This window comes from Rhinoraja longicauda, chromosome 38 (assembly GCF_053455715.1).
Source record: "Rhinoraja longicauda isolate Sanriku21f chromosome 38, sRhiLon1.1, whole genome shotgun sequence".
NCBI classification, from domain to species: domain Eukaryota; kingdom Metazoa; phylum Chordata; class Chondrichthyes; order Rajiformes; family Arhynchobatidae; genus Rhinoraja; species Rhinoraja longicauda.
Window position 1 is genome coordinate 12,904,977 of NC_135990.1, and position 22,846 is coordinate 12,927,822.

The 22,846-nt window shown below is 49.9% G+C and overlaps 1 protein-coding gene across 1 annotated transcript in view; it reads right to left on the minus strand.

Moving 5' to 3' along the window:
• The window catches only part of ptpn9a (protein tyrosine phosphatase non-receptor type 9a), a 97,861-nt gene that overhangs the window by 26,450 nt on the left and 48,565 nt on the right, over positions 1 to 22,846 (minus strand). Inside the window, exons 4-7 of the mRNA XM_078429804.1 lie at positions 21,194 to 21,299; positions 17,685 to 17,795; positions 13,532 to 13,851; positions 6,285 to 6,375 (exon numbers count right to left, since the gene is read on the minus strand). Coding sequence (XP_078285930.1) covers positions 6,285 to 6,375; positions 13,532 to 13,851; positions 17,685 to 17,795; positions 21,194 to 21,299 — 628 coding nt within the window. The remainder of the gene's footprint in view (positions 1 to 6,284; positions 6,376 to 13,531; positions 13,852 to 17,684; positions 17,796 to 21,193; positions 21,300 to 22,846) is intronic.

Consider the following 22,846-nt stretch of genomic DNA (forward strand, 5'->3'; position numbering starts at 1 on the left):
ATTCTCAATCAGTACCCCGTTCCTTCCTTCTCCTCATACCCCCTGACTCCGCTATCCTTAAGAGCTCTATCTACCTCTCTCTTGAATGCATTCAGAGAATTGGCCTCCACTGCCTTCTGAGGCAGAGAATTCCACAGATTCACATCTCTCTGACTGAGAAAGTTTTTCCTCATCTCAGTTCTAAATGGCCTACCCCTTATTCTTAAACTGTGGCCGCTGGTTCTGGACTCCCCCAACATTGGGAACATGTTTCCTGCCTCTAATGTGTCCAATCCCTTAATAATCTTATATGTTTCGATACCAGAGACACCAGAGAACATTTACAGAGGCCGATAACCGGCAAACTCGCATGTGGTTGGGATGTGGGAGGAAACCGGAGGACCCGTAGAACACCCACGCAGGTCACAGGGTGAACATGCAAACTCCACATAGACAGCACCCGTAGTCAGGATTGAACCTGGGACTCTGACGCTGTAAAGCAGCAACTCTACCGCTGCGCCACCAGGCCGAATATACGGCTGAAAATCTTTGCAGTCACCAAGTTCCAGTTCACTCCAAAAATTGGACAGCATGGAAATATTGCAAAGATGAATCATTTAAATAAGAGCCTTACATTTATTTCCTCTGATATTTAAGTATACTATTTGACACGGATTTATCTGAATTTATAATCTTTTGATCAATATGTTTATTGTCTGCTGTGTGGTATTTTCCAACAACTATCTGTTCTTGAAGCAACGTGCACATCTTACTGTAATGCATCGAAAATAGACACAAAAAGCTGGAGTAACTCAGCGGGACAGGCAGCTTCTCTGGAGAGAAGGAATGGGTGACGTTTCAGGTCGAGACCCTTCTTCAGACTTTGTCTCGACCCGCAACGTCACCCATTCCTTCTCTCCAGAGATGCTGCCTGTCCCACTGAGTAACTCCAGCTCTGTGTGTCGATCTTCGGTTTAAATCAGCATCTGCAGTTCCTTCCTGCACATTACTGTAAGGCGTTGTTGTATAGCTTGCACCTGTGCACTGCGACATTCTGCACCTGTGCACTGCGACATTCTGCAACTGTGCACTGCGACATTCTGCACCTGTGCCAGCGTAATTAAAAGGGTTGGAGCAAAATGGCGGTCTTGTGTCAGTTTGTTTTTGATTTCTCGCGTAAAAAATCACGTAAGGGTGAAGGATACTGAGAGTGAAAACGTATCACCTACCTCAACGAGTCATAGAGTCATACAGTGTGGAAGCAGGCCCTTTGAGCCAACTTGCCCACATCGACCAACGTGCCCCATCTACACTAGTGCACCATCTGTCTGAGCAAGGTTGGCAGAGGGATCAATATTGATCAGGGATAATAATAATAACAATATATTCCTTTATTCGTCCCACACCGGGGAAATTTACAGTGTTACAGCAGCAAAGTGGATAGCAAGAAATCATTCATAATAAATAAAAGATACATGAATTGTCATCAGTTTTCTGTGTGTTCTTAGCTGTTATTGTTGACACGTCTGCTGGGAGCAGTGCTGGTTGTGCAGTCTCACAGCAGCGGTAAGGAAGGACCTCCTATATCGCTCCTTCACACACTTGGGGTGAAGGAGTCTGTCACTGAAGGAGCTACTCAGTGCAGTGACAGTGTCCTGCATGGGGTGGGAGTCGTTGTCCAGCAGTGATGTTATCTTTGCCATCATCCTCCTCTCTCCCACCGCCTGCACTGAGTCGAGGGGGCAACCCAGGACAAGGCTGGCCTTCCTGACCAGCTTGTCGAGTCTCTTCCCTTCCGCCGCTGAGATGCTGCTGCTCCAGCAGACCACTCCATAGAAGATGCAACCACCGTGTTGTAGAAGGTCCTTAGGAGTGTCCCCTGCACTCCAAAGGACCTGAATCTCCTTAGCAGATAAAGTCTGCTCTGGCCCTTTCTGTATAGGGCATCGGTGTTTTCAGTCCAGTCCAGTTTATTGCTGAGGTAGACACCCAGGTACTTATAAGAATCCATCCTCTCGATGTCCATTCCCTGGATGTTCACCGGTGTCGGGGGGACCTGGCTGCTCCTGAGGAAATCCACCACCATCTCCCTGGTTTTCCTCGCGTTGATCCGGAGGCAGTTCCGCTGGCACCAGTCCACAAACTCCTTGATCAGTTCTCTGTACGCCCTGTCCTCGTCGCCCGTGAAGAGGCCGACGATGGCAGAGTCGACAGAGAACTTCTGTAGATAGGAGTCTGCAGAGCTGTGCCTGAAGTCCACAGTGTACAGGGTGAACATGAATGGAGCTAGCACTGTTCCCTGCGGAACCCCAGTGCTGCAGACCACCCTGTCCGGGAACCAGTGGCTGCCATTGGTGGAGCGGGAGCACGTGGCCACTGGCTGGGTGAGGTCACGTGGCGGTGACATCACCCTTTGTCCCGTATTTGGGGGTGAGGAAGTTGGCAACCCTACTGATACGGTACAAGGTCGTTCCCGTACGGGACAAAATAATTTAGCCCAAAATACGGGATGTCCTGGCTAATACGGGACAATTGGCAACCCTAGTGTCAATAGACTGAGGAGGTTAAACATCCGCCCAGAGAAACAGGGAGATCTCCCTTTGCCCATGCCCAAATCTCTGATAAAAAATATGTCACATTTGCCCTGCCCTTCCTCTATTCCAGCTTTCTTTCCACACCCTCCCCTCCTACAATCAGTCTGAAGAAGTGTCCCGACCCAAATCGGCACGGTGGCGCAGCGGTAGAGTTGCTGCCTCACAGTGCCAGAGACCCGGGTTCCATCCTGACTACGGGTGCTGTCTGTACGGAGTTTGTACGTTCTCCCTGTGACCGTGTGTGGGTTTTCTCCGGGTGCTCCGGTTTCCTCGAAGGAGGTAGTTGAGGGTAGGTACCATCATAACGTTTAACAGGCACATGGACGAGTACATGGATAGGATAGGATTAGAAGGATATGGGCCAAACGCATGCAGGTGAAACTAGTGTAGACTAGACCAAGTGGACCCGTTGGGCCCAAACCTCTCCTGCATTGGTGCAGCACCCTCTCCCCCCCTCCCCCTGCCCCCCTCCCTCCCTAGGAGATAGATTTAAACTTTAAAATGTGAATAACTTTAAAAACATAACACCGATTTCAATGAAACTTCTTCCATTAGCACCAAAGGGACGACGGTGAGTAAGGTGGGCCTAAAATTGTCGCGCTATGGTGTACCGTTTTGGCTGTAGTTCAGGAACAAACAAACAAACAAACGAGTTTTAGTACCTGGATGGGACATGTTGTTCGGTGTGGGCAAGTTGGGCTGAAGTTGCCATGCTTTGTGACGATATAATAATCACAATACTAGAGCAAAACCCCCCCGACAGAGTTAGTACTGCAACCAAAGACGGCCCATATAAAATGTTGAGTGTTTTCTACAGACGTTTCTTGGAAATATCAGGCACTGCCAGAAATTCTCATTGATGCAGAAAGATAAGTCGCACCTTCCAGTGGCTCAAATATCAAGTGCGTCAGAAAGAACTGCAGATGCTGGTTTCAATCGAAGATAAACACAAAATGCTGGAGTAACTCAGCGGGTCAGGCAGCATCTCTGGAGAGAAGGAATGGGTGACGTTTCAGACTGTCAAACTGGGCTCCGACAGTGAATAAAGACCTGTTCTTGTTTAATCAGTTGCAAAAGGACTGGGGATTGTGGAGTGTCCTCTCTGCTCCACACAATTCACAGCTTATAGACCCAACTACAAACCAGAGGCAGAGTCACGGACAACTCTTGTGCTTTAACAAGTCTCTCAAGCTGCCCAGTAGTTTAACACACTGCTGTACACAGTGTGTTTTGCCATTAGTCATAATATATTTCCAGCAGAAACAAACGTTTGTACAACGTTTTCCTTTGGACTGAAGAAAGGCTCCCTTGTCATCCTTTAAAGTTAAATGCATTTATTAACGCCATTGTCGTGCCACTGGTTAGTTTAGTTTAGAGATACGGCATGGAAACAGGCCCTTCGGCCCACCGAGTCCGCACTGACCTGCGATCGCACACCAGCTGAATCCTGCACACCAGAGACAATTTACAGAAGCCAATGAACCAGCTTTGGAGTGTGGTAGGAAACCGGAGCACCCGGAGATAACCCACGCACGCGGTCACGGGGAGAACGTGCAAACTCCGTACAGACAGCACCCGTAGTCAGGATCGAACCCGGGCCTCCGGAGCTGTGAGGCAGCAATTCTACCGCTGCGCTGATTTGATTTCAGTTGGCATTTTTCCAGTTATCTGAGGCAGGTTATTTTAACGCTCTGTCAAGAACATCAAGGAATGTCCTGTGTTCAACATGAGAACCAGGTGAGGAGACTTTCACCTCTCTGGTGGTGAAGGCCGGGGAAACTCCAGCCACCAGCCAGCAGAGCAAGGCCGGGCAATTAGTCTAAGGCATGGTTATGGACGTAGGTGCTAACTATTCCACAGACAAATGACCCTCATTCTGGAGGGATGGGACAAAGTAGTGCATGTAAAGATATAACTGCACGGTGGCGCAGCGGGTAGAGCTGCTGCCCCACAACGCCAGGGACCCGGGTTTGATCCTGACCTCGGGCGCTGTCAGTGCGGAGTTTGCACGTCCTCCCTGTGACCGCGTGGGTTTCCTCCAGGTGTTCATACGTCATAGAAGCAGAAGTAGGCCATTCGGCCCTTCAACTCTACTCCGTCATTTAATCATGGGCTGATCTATCTTTCCCTCTCAACCCCATTCTCCCACCTTGTCCCCATAACAATAGACAATAGACGCAGGAAGAGGCCATTCGGCCCTTCGCCATTCAATGTGATCATGGCTGATCATTCTCAATCAGTGCCCCGTTCCTGCCTTCTCCCCATACCCCCTGACTCCGCTATCCTTAAGAGCTCTATCTAGCTCTCTCTTGAATGCATTCAGAGAATTGGCCTCCACTGCCCTCTGAGGCAGAGAATTCCACAGATTTACAACTCTCTGACTGAAAAAGTTTTTCCTCATCTCAGTTCTAAATGGCCTACTCCTTATTCTTAAACTGTGGCCCCTGGTTCTGGACTCCCCCAACATTGGGAACATGTTTCCTGCCTCTAACGTGTCCAACCCCTTAATAATCTTATATGTTTCGATAAGATCTCCAACCCCTGACGCCTTTACCAATCGAGTACCTGTCAATCTCCGTATTAAATATATCCATTGGCTTGGCCTCCACCACCGTCTGTGGCAAAGAATTCCACAGATTCACCATCCTCTGACTAAAGAAATTCCTCCATATCACCTTTCTTAAGTTTCGTCCGGTTTCCTCCCACATCCCGAATGACCTGCAGGTCTGTGGATTAATAGGCTCCGGCCAAATTTCCCCCAGAGGGTGGGGAGTGGATGAGAAAGTGGGATAATGTGGAACTAGTGTGAGCGGGTCAGCGTGGACTCAGTGGGCCAAAGGGCGTCGGTGGGTCAAAGGGCCTATTTCCAGGCTGCTATCTCTAAATCTGCTGTCTCCAAATCCTTCTCCGTAGATTGTCTCCGTGTCGTGGTGGAGAAGCTCGTGTGGTCCTGAGATCCTGAGATCGATGCCGTCTGGAGCCACGCTCCTGGTAGGGTCACCCGTGGCGGTAAGGCCGAGGGGGGGGAGGTCCCCGACAAAGAGCAATCCAACTAAGACCCCAACAGTGGAACAGGCGGAGGATGACGGCTGACTTTAGTGAAGCGTCACAACAGCTGGGAAGGCGGATGGATGAAGGCTGCAGTGGGCAGGTGGTACAGTCGGGAAGGCAGACGCTCCCGCCCCCACGAGTCTCGGGCAGATGAGGCTGGTCAGCCTGGGAAGGCAGTCCATCCAGGAGAGGGACAACTCTGATCTAAAGCCTCCACTGCCTTGTGGCCATATCCAGTCAAGGAAAAGGCTCCAGGAGTAAACCTCAAGACAAATCCGGAGTCGGAGTCCCTAAGGCCGTTGGTCGTTGTCTACAACCTCGTTCTGGCAGCTCCTGCGATGGCGCTGGTGCCAAACTGTAACGGCCCTGCTGTTCCCTTGGATCGATCAGTGACGTGGAGAGGGGGGACGTGCTGCACGGGCAACAGCCTGTCCTTCATACGACATCGCCCGGGCTTGCATCCCACCACACATCCACGCTGCTCCAGCCGAGGATTGGAGCAAGCAGCCAACACCCAGGATGCATCACCCATGGTCAGCCATGACCGAGGGGGGCCTTAGACCTTAGATCTCTAAAACTAAAAGCAAACCAGTCCAGATCCACACGGCCTGGAACCAAGCGATGATCCAGTCTCCTGTGAGGGTATGATTGCTCCCTTACCTCATCGTGATTGAGAGACTTCAACTTTACTCTGGTCTGATCCAGGCACAGCACATCCCCGTATCGATTCTTCTGCTGGTTGTACGGCTGTCTGCACGCAAAGAAAAACAAAACTATTAGGGAAAAATCACCTTGGGAGTCATACAGCCATACAGCATGGAAACAGGCCCTTCGGCCCAATTCGTCAATGCTGACCACATTTCCTCACCAAGCTCATCCCACTCCCCCATCGGACGCCAAACATCCTTTGCACCACCTCGCCCAGGATTCTCAGCAACTGGGACCTCAACGCCTGTCATCTCGTCACCCTTTCTCCCGTCATGCAGCAACTCTCTGTGGCTCCGGTTTCAACATACTAGGAGCATGGAGAACCAACTGAGAACAGACATCGCCACCTCCTCAATTCACTGTCGCACCGAACACCACAGCCCCACCCGGCTCGGACATGCCCCGCAAAGAGTGGGTCGCCCTGAACCGGCTCCGCACAGGTGTGGAGCAGACCATGTGTGGAGCAGACCATCAAACAGCGCAGCACGGCATTTTCGACTGCACTGTCCTCCATCCCCCTGGTGGAGGGGTAGACTTCACGGCCCTCGACAACAGCACATTGCACTTGCTACAGCGCCTGGAGGGCGTTACATAACTTCTGCTGCCTCAAACGCAAGAAGAAGAAGCCTAGTATTAGGGAGCTTTTTGCAGCAGCTGGACGATAAACTAATACACTCCTACCATCCACGCAGGTCACGGGGAGAACGTACAAACTCCGTACAGACGGCGCCCGTAGTCAGGATCAAACCTGAGTCTCCGGCGCTGCATTCGCTGTAAGGCAGCAACTCTACCGCTGCACCACCGTGCCGCTAACCACCGATTAGTATAGGACTTCCAATCTCCAGCTTAATGTTGGTGCCAAACACAGTCAAACACAGAATGTCTAGCAAATAACTGCATTTAAAAAAAAACTCAACACAATCTTTTACACCATAGAAATACATTTGCTTCCCATTATAGGACAGTTTAGTACCTGTGAAAACTTTTTTCGTGGCCAATTTTGGGAGAGTCTAGGACCAGGGGTCACAGCCTCAGAATTAAAGGGCGTTCCTTCAGGAAGGAGATGAGGAGGAATTTCTTTAGTCAGGGGGTGGAGAATTCTTGGCCACAGAAGGCTGTGGAGGCCGTCAATGGATATTTTAAAGGCAGAGACAGATAGATTCTTGATTGGTACGTGTGTTAGGGGTTATGGGGAGAAGTCAGGAGAATGGGGTTGGGAGGGAGAGATAGATCAGCCATGATTGAATGGTGGAGTAGACTCGATGGGCCGAATGGCCTGATACTGCTCCTATCACTTATGACCATTTCACTGTACCTAGGTTCACGGACAACAAAGAATCATTTGATCATTCATTCATTCGTTCATTCACTAATCGCTGAGGAAATAATGGAAGCATATTCAATGGCAACTTTCAAAAGGGATAAATACTTGTCGGAGTTTTTGTTTTAAATACAAGGGCAAAGCAGGGCAGTGGGACAGATGGAAAACTCCATCCAAGACTTCACAAGGTGTGACGGGCCATACATACAAATCTGAGGGGTGACATGTTAAACCTCTATTCACCGTTTCTGACTCCCGTACCCTCGGTACAAGACTGTGTATTCACCCTCTCTATTCTCCTCATCATTTTACACACCTCTCTATGACCAACCCTCAGTCTCCTACGCTCCAAGGAATACAGTCCTAGCCTGCCAAGGCCGCACGGTGGCGCAGCGGTAGAGTTGCTGCCTTACAGCGAATGCAGCGCCGGAGACCCGGGTTCGATCCTGACTACGGGCGCCGTCTGTACGGAGTTTGTACGTTCTCCCCGTGACCTGCGTGGGTTTTCTCCGAGATCTTCGGTTTCCTCCCACACTCCAAAGACGTACAGGTTTGTAGGTTAATTGGCTGGGCAAATGTAAAAATTATCCCTAGTGGGTGTAGGATAGTGTTAGTGTGCGGGGATCGCTGGGCGGCGCGGACCCGGTGGGCCGAAAGGGCCTGTTTCCGCCCTGTATCTCTAAACTGCCCAACCTCTCCCTGTAGCTCAGGCCCTCAAGTCCTGGCAACATCATCGTAAATCTCCTGCTTGCCCTTGCTTGAAAATCATTGGCGCCTGGAAGTTTCAATAAGGAGCTATCATTGACAAAACAAAATAAGAATGTCACTTGCAAAAACAAAATGTAAAAATAATTCAAGTTAACTGATACCATCAATGCTGTGTAAACAATGTGAAGTGTTGATTCACAAAACAGAAACGGCAGTGTGAAGTATTCCTTTGTTCCTGAATCTCTTTTGAGATATGTGTAGGAATGAACTGAAACTGCTGGCTAACACCGGAGATCACACTAAAATGCTGGAGTAACTCAGCGGGACAGGCAGCATCTCTGGAGAGAAGGAATGGGTGAGGTTTGGGGTCAAGACCCTTCTTCATCCTGAGACAAACCTCCAGTCTGAAGAAGGGTTTCCACCCGAAAAGTCACCCATTCCTTCTCTCCAGAGATGCTGCCTGTCCCGCTGAGTTACCCCAGTGTGTCTATCTATCTTCTCTTTGGAGAGATGCTTAATAATATCAAAATCAGACGAAAAGTAAACAGCATTTAAGATATTTGATATTGAGCAGGGATTAATGATGCAGGCTCTACGATCATTAACAATTACAGTCCTTATACGAGTCAGGACAGCAGGGGGACACTCTTTGATTCCGGGGGTCTCTGGTGGTAAGCATCCTGAAGCTGCAGTTTCAGATAATCATTAAACTCTTAAAGAAAAAAATTCCCCAAATAAAAAAAGTTCCTTTAACTCTTTAAGGGCGGCACGGTGGCGCAGCGTTAGAGTTGCTGCCTTACAGCCTCACAGCGCCAGACACCCGGGTTCGATCCTGACTAAGGGTGCTGTCGGAGCGGAGTTTGTACGTTCTCCCCGTGACCGCGTGGGTTTACTACGAGAACTTCGGTTTCCTCCCACACTCCAAAGATGTGTGTAGGTTAATTGACTTGGTATATATGTAAAAAAATTGTCCCTAGTGTAGGATAGTGTTAGTGTGCGGGGATCACTGGTTGTCGTGGACCCGGTAGGCTGTAGGGCCTTTTTTCAGGCTGTATCTCTAAATTAAACTAAAGCTACACCGTGCGCCATACAGGGCGGACAGCAATACTTCACAAGGGGTTCCTGACAGAATCTCCAAAACCTGCAATCCCTCCACCAGTTGGAATCACGAGGCCAGAGGCCACAAATATTCTCCACGCCATCCACTCCCGGGGACTGGAAGTCGGTCGTCATTCATTTATGGTTTCTGCAGGAAGCCCTGGACTGAAGTTTCTCACAGTGTCTCACCAACCCCTTTGGTTAGAAACGGGGGCAAGAAATGTTGGTATTGCGGCCTCCTGAAAGTTAATTTATTTAAAAGAAAAGCAAAATAATCCTCAGCACAATAATAAATAATTTGTGCTGAGGAAAATGCCCACACAACGCAACTAAGAGTTTGTACGTTCTCCCCGTGACCTGCGTGGGTTTTCTCCGAGATCTTCGGTTTCCTCCCACACTCCAAAGACGTACAGGTTTGTAGGCTAATTGGCTTGAGGTAATTGTACAAAGTGGCGCTAGTGTGTGTACGATAGCGTGAGTGTGCTGGGACCGCTGGTCGGCACGGACTCAGTGGGCCGAAGGACCTGTTTCCGCGCTGTATCTCTTAACTAAACTAAACTAAAGTCCGTTATAAAGAGTGCAGGAAGGAAATGCAGATGCTGGTTTAAACCAAAGATAGACACAGACATTTATTCACAAAATGCTGGAGTAACTCAGCAGGTCAGGCAGCATCTCGGGAGAGAAGGAATGGGTGACGTTTCGGGTCGAGACCCTTCTTCAGACATAAAGAGGTCGTTAAAATGTTAGACACAGACAACTGGAGTAACTGAGCGGGACTGGCAGAATCTCTGGAGAAAAGGAATGCGTGACGTTTCGGGTCGAGACCCTTCTTCAGACATAAAGAGGTCGTTAAAATGTTACTGTACTGCATTCAGAATGGTACTTAAAGGCACAACGGGTCTATATGACAGCATTCACACACTGAGGCCACCCGGGTCTCGTTTGGAAGAACTTCTTCCTTTTACTTCAGTTTTGCCCTTGCTAGCACCAGTTGAGAAACATAGAAACATAGGTGCAGGAGGAGGCCATTCTGCCCTTCGAGCCAGCACCGCCATTCAATGTGATCATGGCCGCTCATCCACAATCAGTACCCCTTCTCCTCATACCCCTTGATTCCGCCAGCCCTAAGAGCTCTATCTAACTCCATTTTGAATGCATCCAGTGAATCGGCCTCCACTGCCTTCTGAGGCAGAGAGTTCCACAAATTCACAACTCTGTGGGTGAAAAGGTTTCTCCTCATCGGGAGAGAGGGCACCTGAACTGACTGCAACCTAAATAATTCCTGCTTCAGGATTAGTCACCACAGCAAAGCTCCCCACCATTCCACTACTGTTCCCTCCCCTGCCTTTGGCTGAGTAAAATCAGGAAGACCCCACAAGTCTTATGGACACACACTCCACCATTCTCTGCTCCGTCCGGCAAGCCAATTGTGGCAATCGGACCAACCTGCCTTCCAGTGACTCCATCCACACCTCACGCTGCCTCGGCAAGGCCAGCAGCATCATCAAAGGACCAGTCACACCCCGGCCACTCCCTCTTCTCCCCAACTCCCGTCTGGCAAGAGGTACAGAAGTGTGAAAACGCACACCTCCAGATTCAGGGACGGTTTCTTCCCCGCTGTCATCAGGCAACTCTCATCAGTTACAGTGCGGTCACCACCTACCTACCATCAACTTCATTGGAGACTTTCGGACGATCTTTAAACACATTTTATCTTGCTCTAAATAATATACCCTTTACCCTGCATTTGTACACAGTGGATGGATTGATTGTAATCATGTGTCGTCTTCTGGTTGACCGGAGAGCACGCAACAAAAAAGCTTCTCACTGTTTCTTGGTATACATTACAATAATAAACTGATAAATAAACTGAACCAACAACACTCTGAATGAAGGAAAAGGGACCTCTGCAAAAATACAATTCTGATCAGACTGTAATCCTCCCTAATACCAGGGAAATACAGAACATCATATGATGAGCGTTTGTCGGCACTGGGCCCGTGCTCGCTGGAGTTTAGAAGAATGAGAGGGGGACCTCATTGAAACATACAGAATAGTGAAAGGCTTGGATAGAGTGGATGTGGAGAGGATGTTTCCACTGGTGGGAGAGACTAGGACCGGAGGTCACAGCCTCAGAATTAAAGGACATTCTTTCAGGAAGGAGATGAGGAGGAATTTCTTTAGTCAGAGGGTGGTGAATCTGTGGAATTCTTTGCCAGAACAGGCTGTGGAGGCCAAGTCAGGCAGAGATAGACAGATTCTTGATTAGTACGGGTGTCAGAGGTTATGGGGAGAAGGCAGGAGAATGGGGTTGGGAGGAAGGGATAGATCAGCCATGATTGAATGGCGGAGTAGACTTGATGGGCCGAATGGCCTTATTCTACTCCTATCACTTATGATCATTATCCCCCACCTTCCTGCATTATCCACACTAAGCAGAAATGAAAGGAGCCGTTTCAAATTCAACTCTGTTCCTTCTGCCCTCTTTTTTCATTTTTTTTTCTTTTCATATTTCATATTTCAGATACAGCGCGGAAACAGGCCTTTTCGGCCCACCAAGTCCGCACCGCCCAGCGATCCCCGCACATTAACACTATCCTACACACACTAGGGACAATTTTTACATTTACCCAGTCAATTAACCTACATACCTGTACGTCTTTGGAGTGTGGGAGGAAACCGAAGATCTCGGAGAAAACCCACGCAGGTCACGGGGAGAACGTACAAACTCCTTACAGTGCAGCACCCGTAGTCAGGATCGAACCTGAGTCTCCGGTGCTGCATTCGCTGTAAAGCAGCAACTCTACCACTGTGCTACCGTGCCGCCCTTTTGTTTCATGGCTTAGAGTCACTCAGCGTGGAAACAGGCCCTTCGGCCCAACTTGCCCGTGCCGACCACCATGCCCCATCTACACCAGTCCCACCTGCCTGCGTTTGGCCCATATCCTTCTAAACCTATCCTATCCATGTACCTGTCCAAAGGTTTTATAACACATTGTGATCGTACCTGCCTCTACTACCTCCTCTGGCAGCTCGTTCCATAAACCTGTCACCCTTTTGTGTAAAAAAAAGTTGCCCCACAGGTTCCTATTAAATCTTTTCCCCCCTCATCTTAACCCTAAACCCTCTGGTTCTCGATTTCCCTACTCTGGGTATATGACTCTGTGCGTTTACCCTATCTATTCCTCTCATGATCTTGTACATCACTGTTAGATCACCTGCCTAATCTCTCGAGTCCTGGCGACGTCCTAGTGAATCTCCGCCGCACCCTTTCCAGCTTAACTGGAAGAGGGTCGAGGCTGGGCAAAGCGTGGCAGATAATAAGTGGACAAAGAAAGGCAAGGGGGGGGGGGGGGGAGGGAGGGTTTGATAGGCAGATGGTTGGAACAAAGGTCAGAGATAAAAGCAGAAGGTGTGAGACAGGTTTGAAGAGTTGCGGATTGTGAAGCCAGAGGGAGGAAAGTAGCGGGGATGAGGGGGGAGGTGTGGCGGGGGGGAAATAAGTGGGGGTCCAGGTGGAACACGGGAGGAAGAATGTGGGGTGTGGTGGAGAGAGGGGGAGGGGTGTTATCGGTTATTAAAATGGAAGAATTTATAAAATGGCCGACACGGTGATAAGGGTGCTTGTCTGCACGGAGTTTGTACGTTCTCCCCGTGACCTGCGTGGGTTATCTCCGAGATCTTCGTTTTCCTCCCACACTCCAAAGACGTGCAGGTATGTAGGTTAATTGGCTGGGCAAATGTAAAAATTGTCCCTAGTGGGTGTAGGATAGTGTTAGTGTGCGGGGATCGCTGGGCGGCGCGGACTCGGTGGGCCGAAGGGCCTGTTTCTGCGCTGTATCTCTAAATCTAAAACCTAAATCTAAAATCCAAAGACGTACAGGTTTGGAGGTTAATTGCCCTGGTCTAAATGTAAATAGTCCCTCGTCTGTGTAGGGTAGTGTTTGTGTGCGGGGATCGCTGGTCGGCGCGGACCCGGTGGGCCCAGGGGCCTGTTTCCCCGCTGTATCTCTAAATCTAAACCCTTCGACTTTGACGCTGTGGTGTAGGGGGAAGGAAAGCCAGCACTAACAGCGAGCAGTTGAATGTGCCCGAGGGCATCTCTCGCCGGATGTCCTCGTACTCCTCGAAGATCCCCCTCTTCTGCACGGTGTTGACGTGGTCCAGCAGCTCCCCCACCGCCATCCCCTCCAGCCCCGGCACGTGCACGGACACCTCGTCCCTGGGGAAGCCGGCGATCAGCTCGTCCAGGGAGTCGCTGCGAGCCTTTGGCGAGGTGAGGAACTGCTTGTTCCAGCTGCAATGGTCCATCTTCAGGTTGCCTCCTAAATGCTCGGGCAGGCAGTCCCTGGGCAGGTAGAGCTTCAACTCAAAGGTCTTCACCATCTGGACCTGCAACACAAACACACCACAGGGTCAACGCAGTTCCTACGGGCGGCGCACGGTGGCGCTGCGGTAGAGTTGCTGCCTTACAGCGAATGCAGCGCCGGAGACTCAGGTTCGATCCCGACTACGGGCGCCGTCTGTACGTTCTCCCCGCGACCTGCGTGGGTTTTCTCCGAGATCTTCGGTTTCCTCCCACACTCCAAAGACGTACAGGTTTGTAGGTTAATTGACTGGGTAAATGTAAAAATTGTCCCTAGTGTGTGTAGGATAGTGTTAATGTGCGGGGATCGCTGGGCGGTGCGGACCCGGTGGGCCGAAGGGCCTGTTTCCGCGCTGTATCTCTAAAAAAAATCTGCAACGCATTCTAAGCAACACAATAACCAGGGGGGGAGAGTCTATGACCAGAGGGCACAGCCTCGAAATAAAAGGATGTACTATTAGAAAGGAGCTTAAGAGGAATTTCTTCAGCCAGGCGGTGGTCAATCTGTGGAATTCATTGCCACAGATGGCAGTGGAGGCCACGTCAATGTATATTTGTAAAAGCGGGGATTTACAAGTTCTTGATTAGTACGGTTGGTTGTCAGGGGATACAGGGAGAAGGCAGGGGAATGGGTTTGAGAGGGGACGATAGATCAGCCATGATTGAATGGCGGAGTAGACTTGATGGTGCTTTATTGACACGTGTGCAGACACACAGGGAAATTATTTTCTCTCATACAGTCCAACACAATATTCCCATCCCTCAGCACATCCTCCATTAGCAAGTGTGCAGAAGCAGTCCACTGAGCCCGCATGCACGAGGCGCCATGTTTTGGCACCATTTGAATTGAATAGAATTGAATTGAATACATTTTATTGGCCAAGTATGTACACATACAAGGAATGTGCCTTATAATATATAAGAAAATAACTGCAGATGCTGGTACAAATTGAAGGTATTTATTCACAAAATGCTGGAGTAACTCAGCAGGTCAGGCAGTATCTCAGGAGAGAAGGAATGGGTGACGTTTCGGGTCGAGACCCTTCTTCAGACTGATGTCAGGGGGGCGGGACAAAGGAAGGATATAGGTGGAGACAGGAAGACAGTGGGAGATCTGGGAAGGGGGAGGGGAAGAGAGGGACAGAGGAACTATCTAAAGTTGGAGAAGTCGATGTTCATACCACTGGGCTGAAAGCTGCCCAGGCGAAATATGAGGTGCTGTTCCTCCAATTTCAGGTGGGCCTCACTATGGCGCTGGAGGAGGCCCATGACAGAAAGGTCAGACTGGGAATGGGTGGGGGAGTTGAAGTGCTCAGCCACCAGGAGATTAGATTGGTTAACGCGGACCGAGCGCAGGTGTTGAGCGAAGCGATCGCCTTGAAGGAATGTGCCTTGGTGCTTTGCTCGCAAGTAACAACACGAACATTCAGTAAACAATTAAGAATAAAACATAAAACATTAAGAATAAAACATTATAGTTTAAACATGCGAATGAAGTAAAATACCAGAGCAAAAGGAAGCTACAGACTTTTGGTTGTTGAGTAGAGCTACTGCTCGTGGAACAAAAAGCTGTTTTTATGTCTGGCTTATAAAAGTACTGGACAAGCTAGATGTTCCCAATGTTGGGTAGTCCAGAACCAGGAGCCACACAGTCTAAGAATAAAGGGGAGGCCATTTAAAACTGAGGCGAGAAGAAACGTTTTCACCCAGAGAGTTGTGAATTTGTGGAATTCTCTGCCACAGAGGGCAGTGGAGGCCAAATCACTGGATGGATTTAAGAGAGAGTTAGATAGAGCTCTAGGGGGCTAGTGGAATCAAGGGATATGGGGAGAAGGCAGGCACGGGTTATTGATTGTGGACGATCAGCCATGATCACAATGAATGGCGGTGCTGGCTCGAAGGGCCGAATGGCCTCCTCCTGCACCTATGTTCTATGTTTCTATGCTGTGGCGGCTTTGACAGTCCGGAGTCGCCTTCCAGAGGGAAGTCCTTCAAAGAGTAACAACACGAACATTCACACTCGGGCATCAGAGATGTCCTCATTCTTCAGGAAACGGGGCTTCCCCTCTTCCATTATAGACGAGGCTCTCACTAGGGCCTCTTCTACATCCCGCAGCTCCGCTCTTGCTCCCCCTCCCCCCACTCGAAACAAGGACAGAATCCCCCTCGTTCTCACCTTCCACCCCACCAGCCAGCGGATCCAACAAATCATCCGCCAACATTTCCGTCACCTACAACGGGACCCCACCACAGGCCATATCTTCCCATCCCCTCCCCTTTCTGCGTTCCGCAGAGACCGTTCCCTCCGTAACTCCCTGGTCCACTCGTCCCTTCCTACCCAAACCACCCCATCCCCGGGCACTTTCCCCTGCAACCGCAGGAGATGCAACACCTGTCCCTTTACCTCCCCCCTCGACTCCATCCAAGGACCCAAACAGTCTTTCCAGGTGAGACAGAGGTTCACCTGCACCTCCTCCAACCTCATCTATTGCATCCGCTGCTCTAGATGTCAACTTCTTTACATCGGCGAAACCAAACGCAGAGACCGTTCCCTCCGTAACTCCCTGGTCCCCTCCCCCCATTCGTAACAAGGACAGAATCCCCTCGTTCTCACCTTCCACCCCATCAGCCAGCGTATTCAACAAATCATCCCCCAACATTTACGTCACCTACAACGGGACCCCACCACTGGCCACATCTTCCCATCCCCTCCCCTTTCTGCGTTCCGTCACCCATTCCTTCTCTCCTGAGATGCTGCCTGACCTGCTGAGTTACTCCAGCATTTTGTGAATAAATACCAACGTATACAGATATTCACCACAATAATTGACCAAGTTACAAAGTTACAAAGTACCCCCGGCCGGCTCCTCCTCTGTTCTCACTGCGGCCCCCCCCCCCCAGGCCGGGTCCTCCATTGTTCATTGTTCTTCCCCCTCCTCTACGGCGGTCCCCCAATGCCGGCTCCTCCAGTGTTCTCCCCCCTCACGGTGATTCCCCCATGCCCTGATCGATGGCGGGTCGACCCGCGAGGCCTCGCCGTCGCCACCGAGGCTCCACCGCTACGGCAAGGCCCCACCGCTACGGCAAGGCTCCACCGCTACGGCAAGGCCCCACCGCTATGGCAAGGCTCCAGTGCTACGGCAAGGCTCCACCGCTACGCCGATGCACCATCGCTACGGCAAGGCTCCAGTACTAAGGCAAGGCTCCACCGCTACGCCGATGCACCACCGCTACGGCAAGGCTCCACCGCTACGGCAAGGCCCCACCGCTACGGCAAGGCTCCAGTGCTACGGCAAGGCTCCACCGCTACGCCGATGCACCACCGCTACGGCAAGGCTCCAGTACTAAGGCAAGGCTCCACCGCTACGGCAAGGCTCCACCGCTACGGCAAGGCTCCACCGTTACGGCAAGGCTCCACCGCTACGGCAAGGCTCCAATGGCCCAGGCAGGCTTTGCCACCCGGCTTCTCCTCCACAGCCTCCTGGGAGGCCAGTGGGGGCGCGCGGGTGGGTTCCAGTCCGCGGCACGGTTCTTCTGCGGGTGAGACGGGCCCACCGTGCGGGCGAGCCCTCAGTTCCTACGGCTCCCCAAACAACGGCTTGATTGAAAGGCTCCAAACATAAAACGCCACCTCTCCATTTCCCCCAGAGATGCTGCCTAGGCCGCTGAGTTTCCCCAGCATTGTGCGTCTATCTTTGGTATAACGATGGCATTTCCTTTTTACTGCAGGCAGGTGCGTTATTAACCTGGGACATGCTTACGGCAGTGATGTATTTGCACAGATCATGAGAAGAAACAATGCAGCGTTCAAAGTTACGGCTGAATGACAGGATGTTTACAACGTTTGCACAGTACTCACTCTTTCCCGAAGCTTTTCTTTAAGAATTAAACTGAGAACGGAATATGGGAATCGAAACCAGACCGGTGCGCCGACAATGAATACTTTTTTCAATCGAGCGGGAAAAGCCCCCTGAAAACAGAAAGACAGCACAGATTAAACACGGGCCTGGCGAGAAATGGCCACTCATTTTAAACGGTTTGACTGAGCTAACAGGATGTTCTTCCAAGGTAAAATACTAGCGCGTTGCAGGGGCAGGCAGCGCGGTGGCGCAGCGGTAGAGTTGCTGCCTCACAGCGCCAGAGACCCGGGTTCAATCCTGACCACGGGTGCTGTCTGTAGGGAGATTGCGCTTTCTCCCTGGGACTGCGTGGGTTTTCTCCGGGTGCTTCGGTTTCCTCCCACATCCCAAAGACATGCAGGTGTCGGTTAAAAAAAAATTGTAAATTGTCCCTGGTGTGTAGGATAATACTACTGCATGATGTGGTCGCTGGTCGGCACGGGCTCGGATGGCTGAAGGGCCTGTTTCAACGCTGTATCTCTAAAGCCTAACGTAAGGTCTAAAAGACGAGGATTTTATTTATTTCTGCAATACAGGAATGTACCCTGGCACAGGGAGATCGGACTGGGAGCATTGCTACAGTGAAGCTGCAATTCATCTGTGGATGAGCCAAGCAGTTTGTGAAATTGTTCCTTTGATCTGCAACCAGAGGCTTTGACAGCAGCAGACTCAACACATCAACACTCCTCGTTGCTTGAGATGGAGGTTCGGACTGGACAATGGATGGTCTATTGGTATCAACAATGTTATTGGTTTATGTTTGTCACGTGTGCCAAGACACAGCAAAAATCTTTGTTTTTGATAAAAACATCCATACATAATCGAAGATAATACAGCACAGAAACAGCCCGATCGGCCTGCAATGTGTTCAATGCGTTAATGAAGAAGGGTCTCGACCCGAAACGTCACCTATTCCTTTGCTCCAGAGATGCTGCCTGTCCCGCTGAGTTACTCCTGCATTTTGTATCTCTCCTCAGTTTAAACCAGCACCTGCAGTTCCTTTTATTCACAAAATGCTGGAGTAACTCAGCAGGTCAGGCAGCATCTCGGGAGAGAAGGAATGGGCGACGTTTCGGGTCGAGACCCTTCTTCAGACTGGTGTCAGGGGGGCGGGACAAAGGACCAGCGATCATCACACATTAACACTATCCTACACACACTAGGGACAATTTACAATTATTCCCAGCCAATAAACCTAAAAAACCTGTACGTCTTTGGAGTGTGGGAGGAAACCGGAGATCCCGGAGAAAACGCACGCAGGTCACGGGGAGAACGTACAAACTCCGTACAGACAGCACCCGTAGTCAGGATCGAACCCGGGTCTCCGGCGCTGTGAGGCAGCAATTCTACCGCTGCGCCACCGTGCTGCTATTAACGTGTGTGCAATCAAAATCATTCTTGAATACAGTAGGTAGTGCAAAGAGAAAGGAGACAGAGTGTAGTATGTTACAGCTACAGAGCAAGTGCAGGTTAAAAAAAAAAGTGCAGGGACTGCAAGGAGGTAGATTGGAGGATGGCAACACAGCATTAGCTTGTGGGAGGTCTGCTCGAGAGGCTGACAACTGCGGGGAAGAGGCAGTCCCTGAATCTAGCGGTAGGTGCCTTCAAACGTTGGTATCTTTGGCCCGACGGGAGAGGGGAGAAGAAGGAAAGACCAGCGTGTGATTAGTCCTTGATTACGTTGGCTGCTTTCCCAAGGCAGTGGGGAGTGCAGAGGGAATCAATAATGGAGGAGGCTAGTTCAATATATAGTAGAGGAATGTATTATCATCGACAATTGAGATGCTATCCCTTAATTAAATTAGCCCTTCATCTAAACATTAATCTCATACTTCATCTGCTATAAATGCTTATTCACTTGGACTTTCGTTTCATTTTTGAAGTCTGTCGAAAGATTTGGGATACCCTGACATTTAAATACTGGAAAGACACCAATTTAATCGGCCACTGGGGCCTTGCTGGTTTTTAACTTATTTCCCCAGAGGAGGAAATAGAGACACGGATGTAAGAGGTCAAACATAAAATGTGAGAACTACAACGATGACTCCCAAGGAAAACATTTTATCAATAACAGAATATAATTTCAAAGAGAACACAGCTAATTTCACTAGCACAGCGGGCTAGCTCAGTCTACTCAGTAAGTTAGGTCACATCTGTTGGAAGAGGAAAAAACACACAAACTGCTAGAGTGGCGCAGTGGTAGAGTTGCTGACTCACAGCGCCGGAGACCCGCGATCGATCCTGACCACGGGCGCTGTCTGCACGGCGTTTGTACCTTCTCCCAATGATCTGCGTGTGTTTTCTCCGAGATCTTCGGTTTCCTCCCACACTCCAAAGACGCACAGGTTGTAGTTTAATTGGCTTGGTATAAATGTAAATTGTCCCTAGTGTGTGTAGGGTCATGTTGATGTGTGGGGATCGCTGGTCGGCGCGGACCCAGTGGACCGAAGGGCCTGTTTCCACGCTGTATCTCTAAACTAAACTCAAAAAGTAACCCGTGTGTAGGAAAGAACTGCAGATGCTGGTTTCAATCACTGGTTTAAATTGAAGTTCAGACTGAAGAAGGGTCTCGATCCGAAACATCACCCATTCCTTCTCTCCCAAGATGCTGCCTGACCCGCTGAGTTACTCCAGCATTTTGTGTCTACCTTAAAAAAGTAACTCAGCGGGGTCAGACAGCAATTCCAGAGGACATTGACAGGCGGTGTTTCGAGACAGGGCTTCTTTAGTTTGGAGAAGGGTCCCGACCCGAAACATCACCTATCCATGCCCTCCAGAGATGCTGCCTGACCCGCTGTTACTCCAGCACTTTGTGGTTTTTTGGTAGTGCTTTGATTTTCAAAATGTACTTTTGACACCTGACACATGCGGTTGGATGCTATCAAAATGAGGCAATAAGGTATCCATCCCAGTTCACATCAGACCTTAGTTTAGTTATTTTAGAAAAATAAGTGTAGAGTGTAGAGATACAGTTTGGAAACAGGCCCTTTCGGCCCACCAGGCCTACGCCTGCCACCAATCACCTGTCCACACTAGTTCCAAGTCTGAAGAAAGGTCTCGACCCGAAACATCACCCATTCCTTCTCTCCAGAGATGCTGCCTGACCCGCTGAGTTACTCCAGCATGTTGTGATACCTTCGACTTGTAACAGCATCTGCAGTTATTTTCCTCCACACTGGTTCTATGTTCTCCCACTTTCTCTTCCATGCCCTGCACACGAGGTGCAATTTACAGATGTCAATTAACCTACAAACTTGCACTCCTTTGGGATGTGGGAGAAAACCCAGAAGAAGCCCGCACGGTCACACAGGGAGAAGGTGGAAACTCCGCACAGACGGTACCCGAGGTCAGGATGGAACTCGGGTCTCTGGCGCTGTGAGGCAGCAGCTCTACCCGCTGCGCCAGGGTGCCTCCACGAGTTGCCACGTTTCACAAGGCACGTATTAGCTGATAACAATTGCTCACTTACCTTCAAAAGGTGAAGAATTTTCTTGCTCAGGTCATACTCAAAATTGGTGTATGCCGAGCCAGCCATGTCGTAAATGAACACCAGCCCATTTCTCTGAGTTTCAAAGCTGAGAAAACAAAAGTGCTCTCCGAGATTAGAGACCAGTTGAAAGGACCAAAGGGAACAATGAAGACAGACACCGGAGGCTGGAGTAACCCAGCAGGTCGGGCAGCATCACTGGAGAAAAGGAATAGGTGATGTTTCAGGTCGAGATCCTTGACACGAAACGTCACCTATTCCTTTTCTCCGGAGATGCTGCCTGACCCGCTGAGTTGCTGCATCTTTTTGTGTCTATCTTCAATGTAAACCAGCATCTGCAGTTCCTTCCTACACAATGGGAACAATGAACATGACTACACTGCTGGTCAGATGACTGCCGTGGAACTACTGGGAACAGAACACATGGGGAGGGTTGAGTGTGCTGAAATGTGCCGTTTCCTTAAGTGTCATATTTGTATAAAAAAGGTTTTATTTACATAAATTACACAGGAAACAAGAATGGAGGAAAACAAATTATATCGGGCGCAGAGGTCGGGCTACTGCCTTGGATTGACAGAGACCCGGGTTTGATCCTGACTACGGGTGCTGTCTGACAATAGACAAAGGACAATAGGTGCAGGAGGAGGCCATTCGGCCCTTCGAGCCAGCACCGCCATTCAATGTGATCATGGCTGATCATTCTCAATCAGTACCCCGTTCCTGCCTTCTCCCCATACCCCCAGACTCCGCTATCATTAAGAGCTCTATCGAGCTCTCTCCTGAAAGCATCCAGAGAATTGGCCTCCACTGCCTTCTGAGGCAGAGAATTCCACAGATTCACAACTCTCTGACTGAAAAAGTTTTTCCTCATCTCAGTTCTAAATGGCCTACCCCTTATTCTTAAACTGTGGCCCCTTGTTCTGGACTCCCCCAACATTGGGAACATGTTTCCTGCCTCTAACGTGTCCAACCCCTTAATAATCTTATACATTTCGATAAGATCTCCTCTCATCCTTCTAAATTCCAGTGTATACAAGCCTAGTCGCTCCAGTCTTTCAACATATGATAGTCCCGCCATTCCGGGAATTAACCTAGTAAACCTACGCTGCACGCCCTCAATAGCAAGAATATCCTTCCTCAAATTTGGAGACCAAAACTGCACAGTACTCCAGGTGCGGTCTCACTAGGGCCCTGTACAACTGCAGAAGGACCTCTTTGCTCCTATACTGAACTCCTCTTGTTATGAAGGCCAACATTCCTTTGGCTTTCTTCACTGCCTGCTGTACCTGCATGCTTCCTTTCAGTGACTGATGCACTAGGACACCCAGATCTCGTTGTACGTCCCCTGTTCCTAACTTGACACCATTCAGATAATACTCTGCCCTATTCTTACCACCAAAGTGGATAACCTCACACTTATCCACATTAAACTGCATCTGCCATGCATCCGCTCACTCACACAACCTGTCCAAGTCACCCTGCAACCTCATAGCATCTTCCTCACAGTTCACACTACCACCCAGCTTTGTATCATCTGCAAATTTGCTAATGGTACTTTTAATCCCTTCATCCAAGTCATTCTCCCCGTGACCTGCGTGGGTTTTCTCCGAGATCTTCGGTTTCCTCCCACACTCC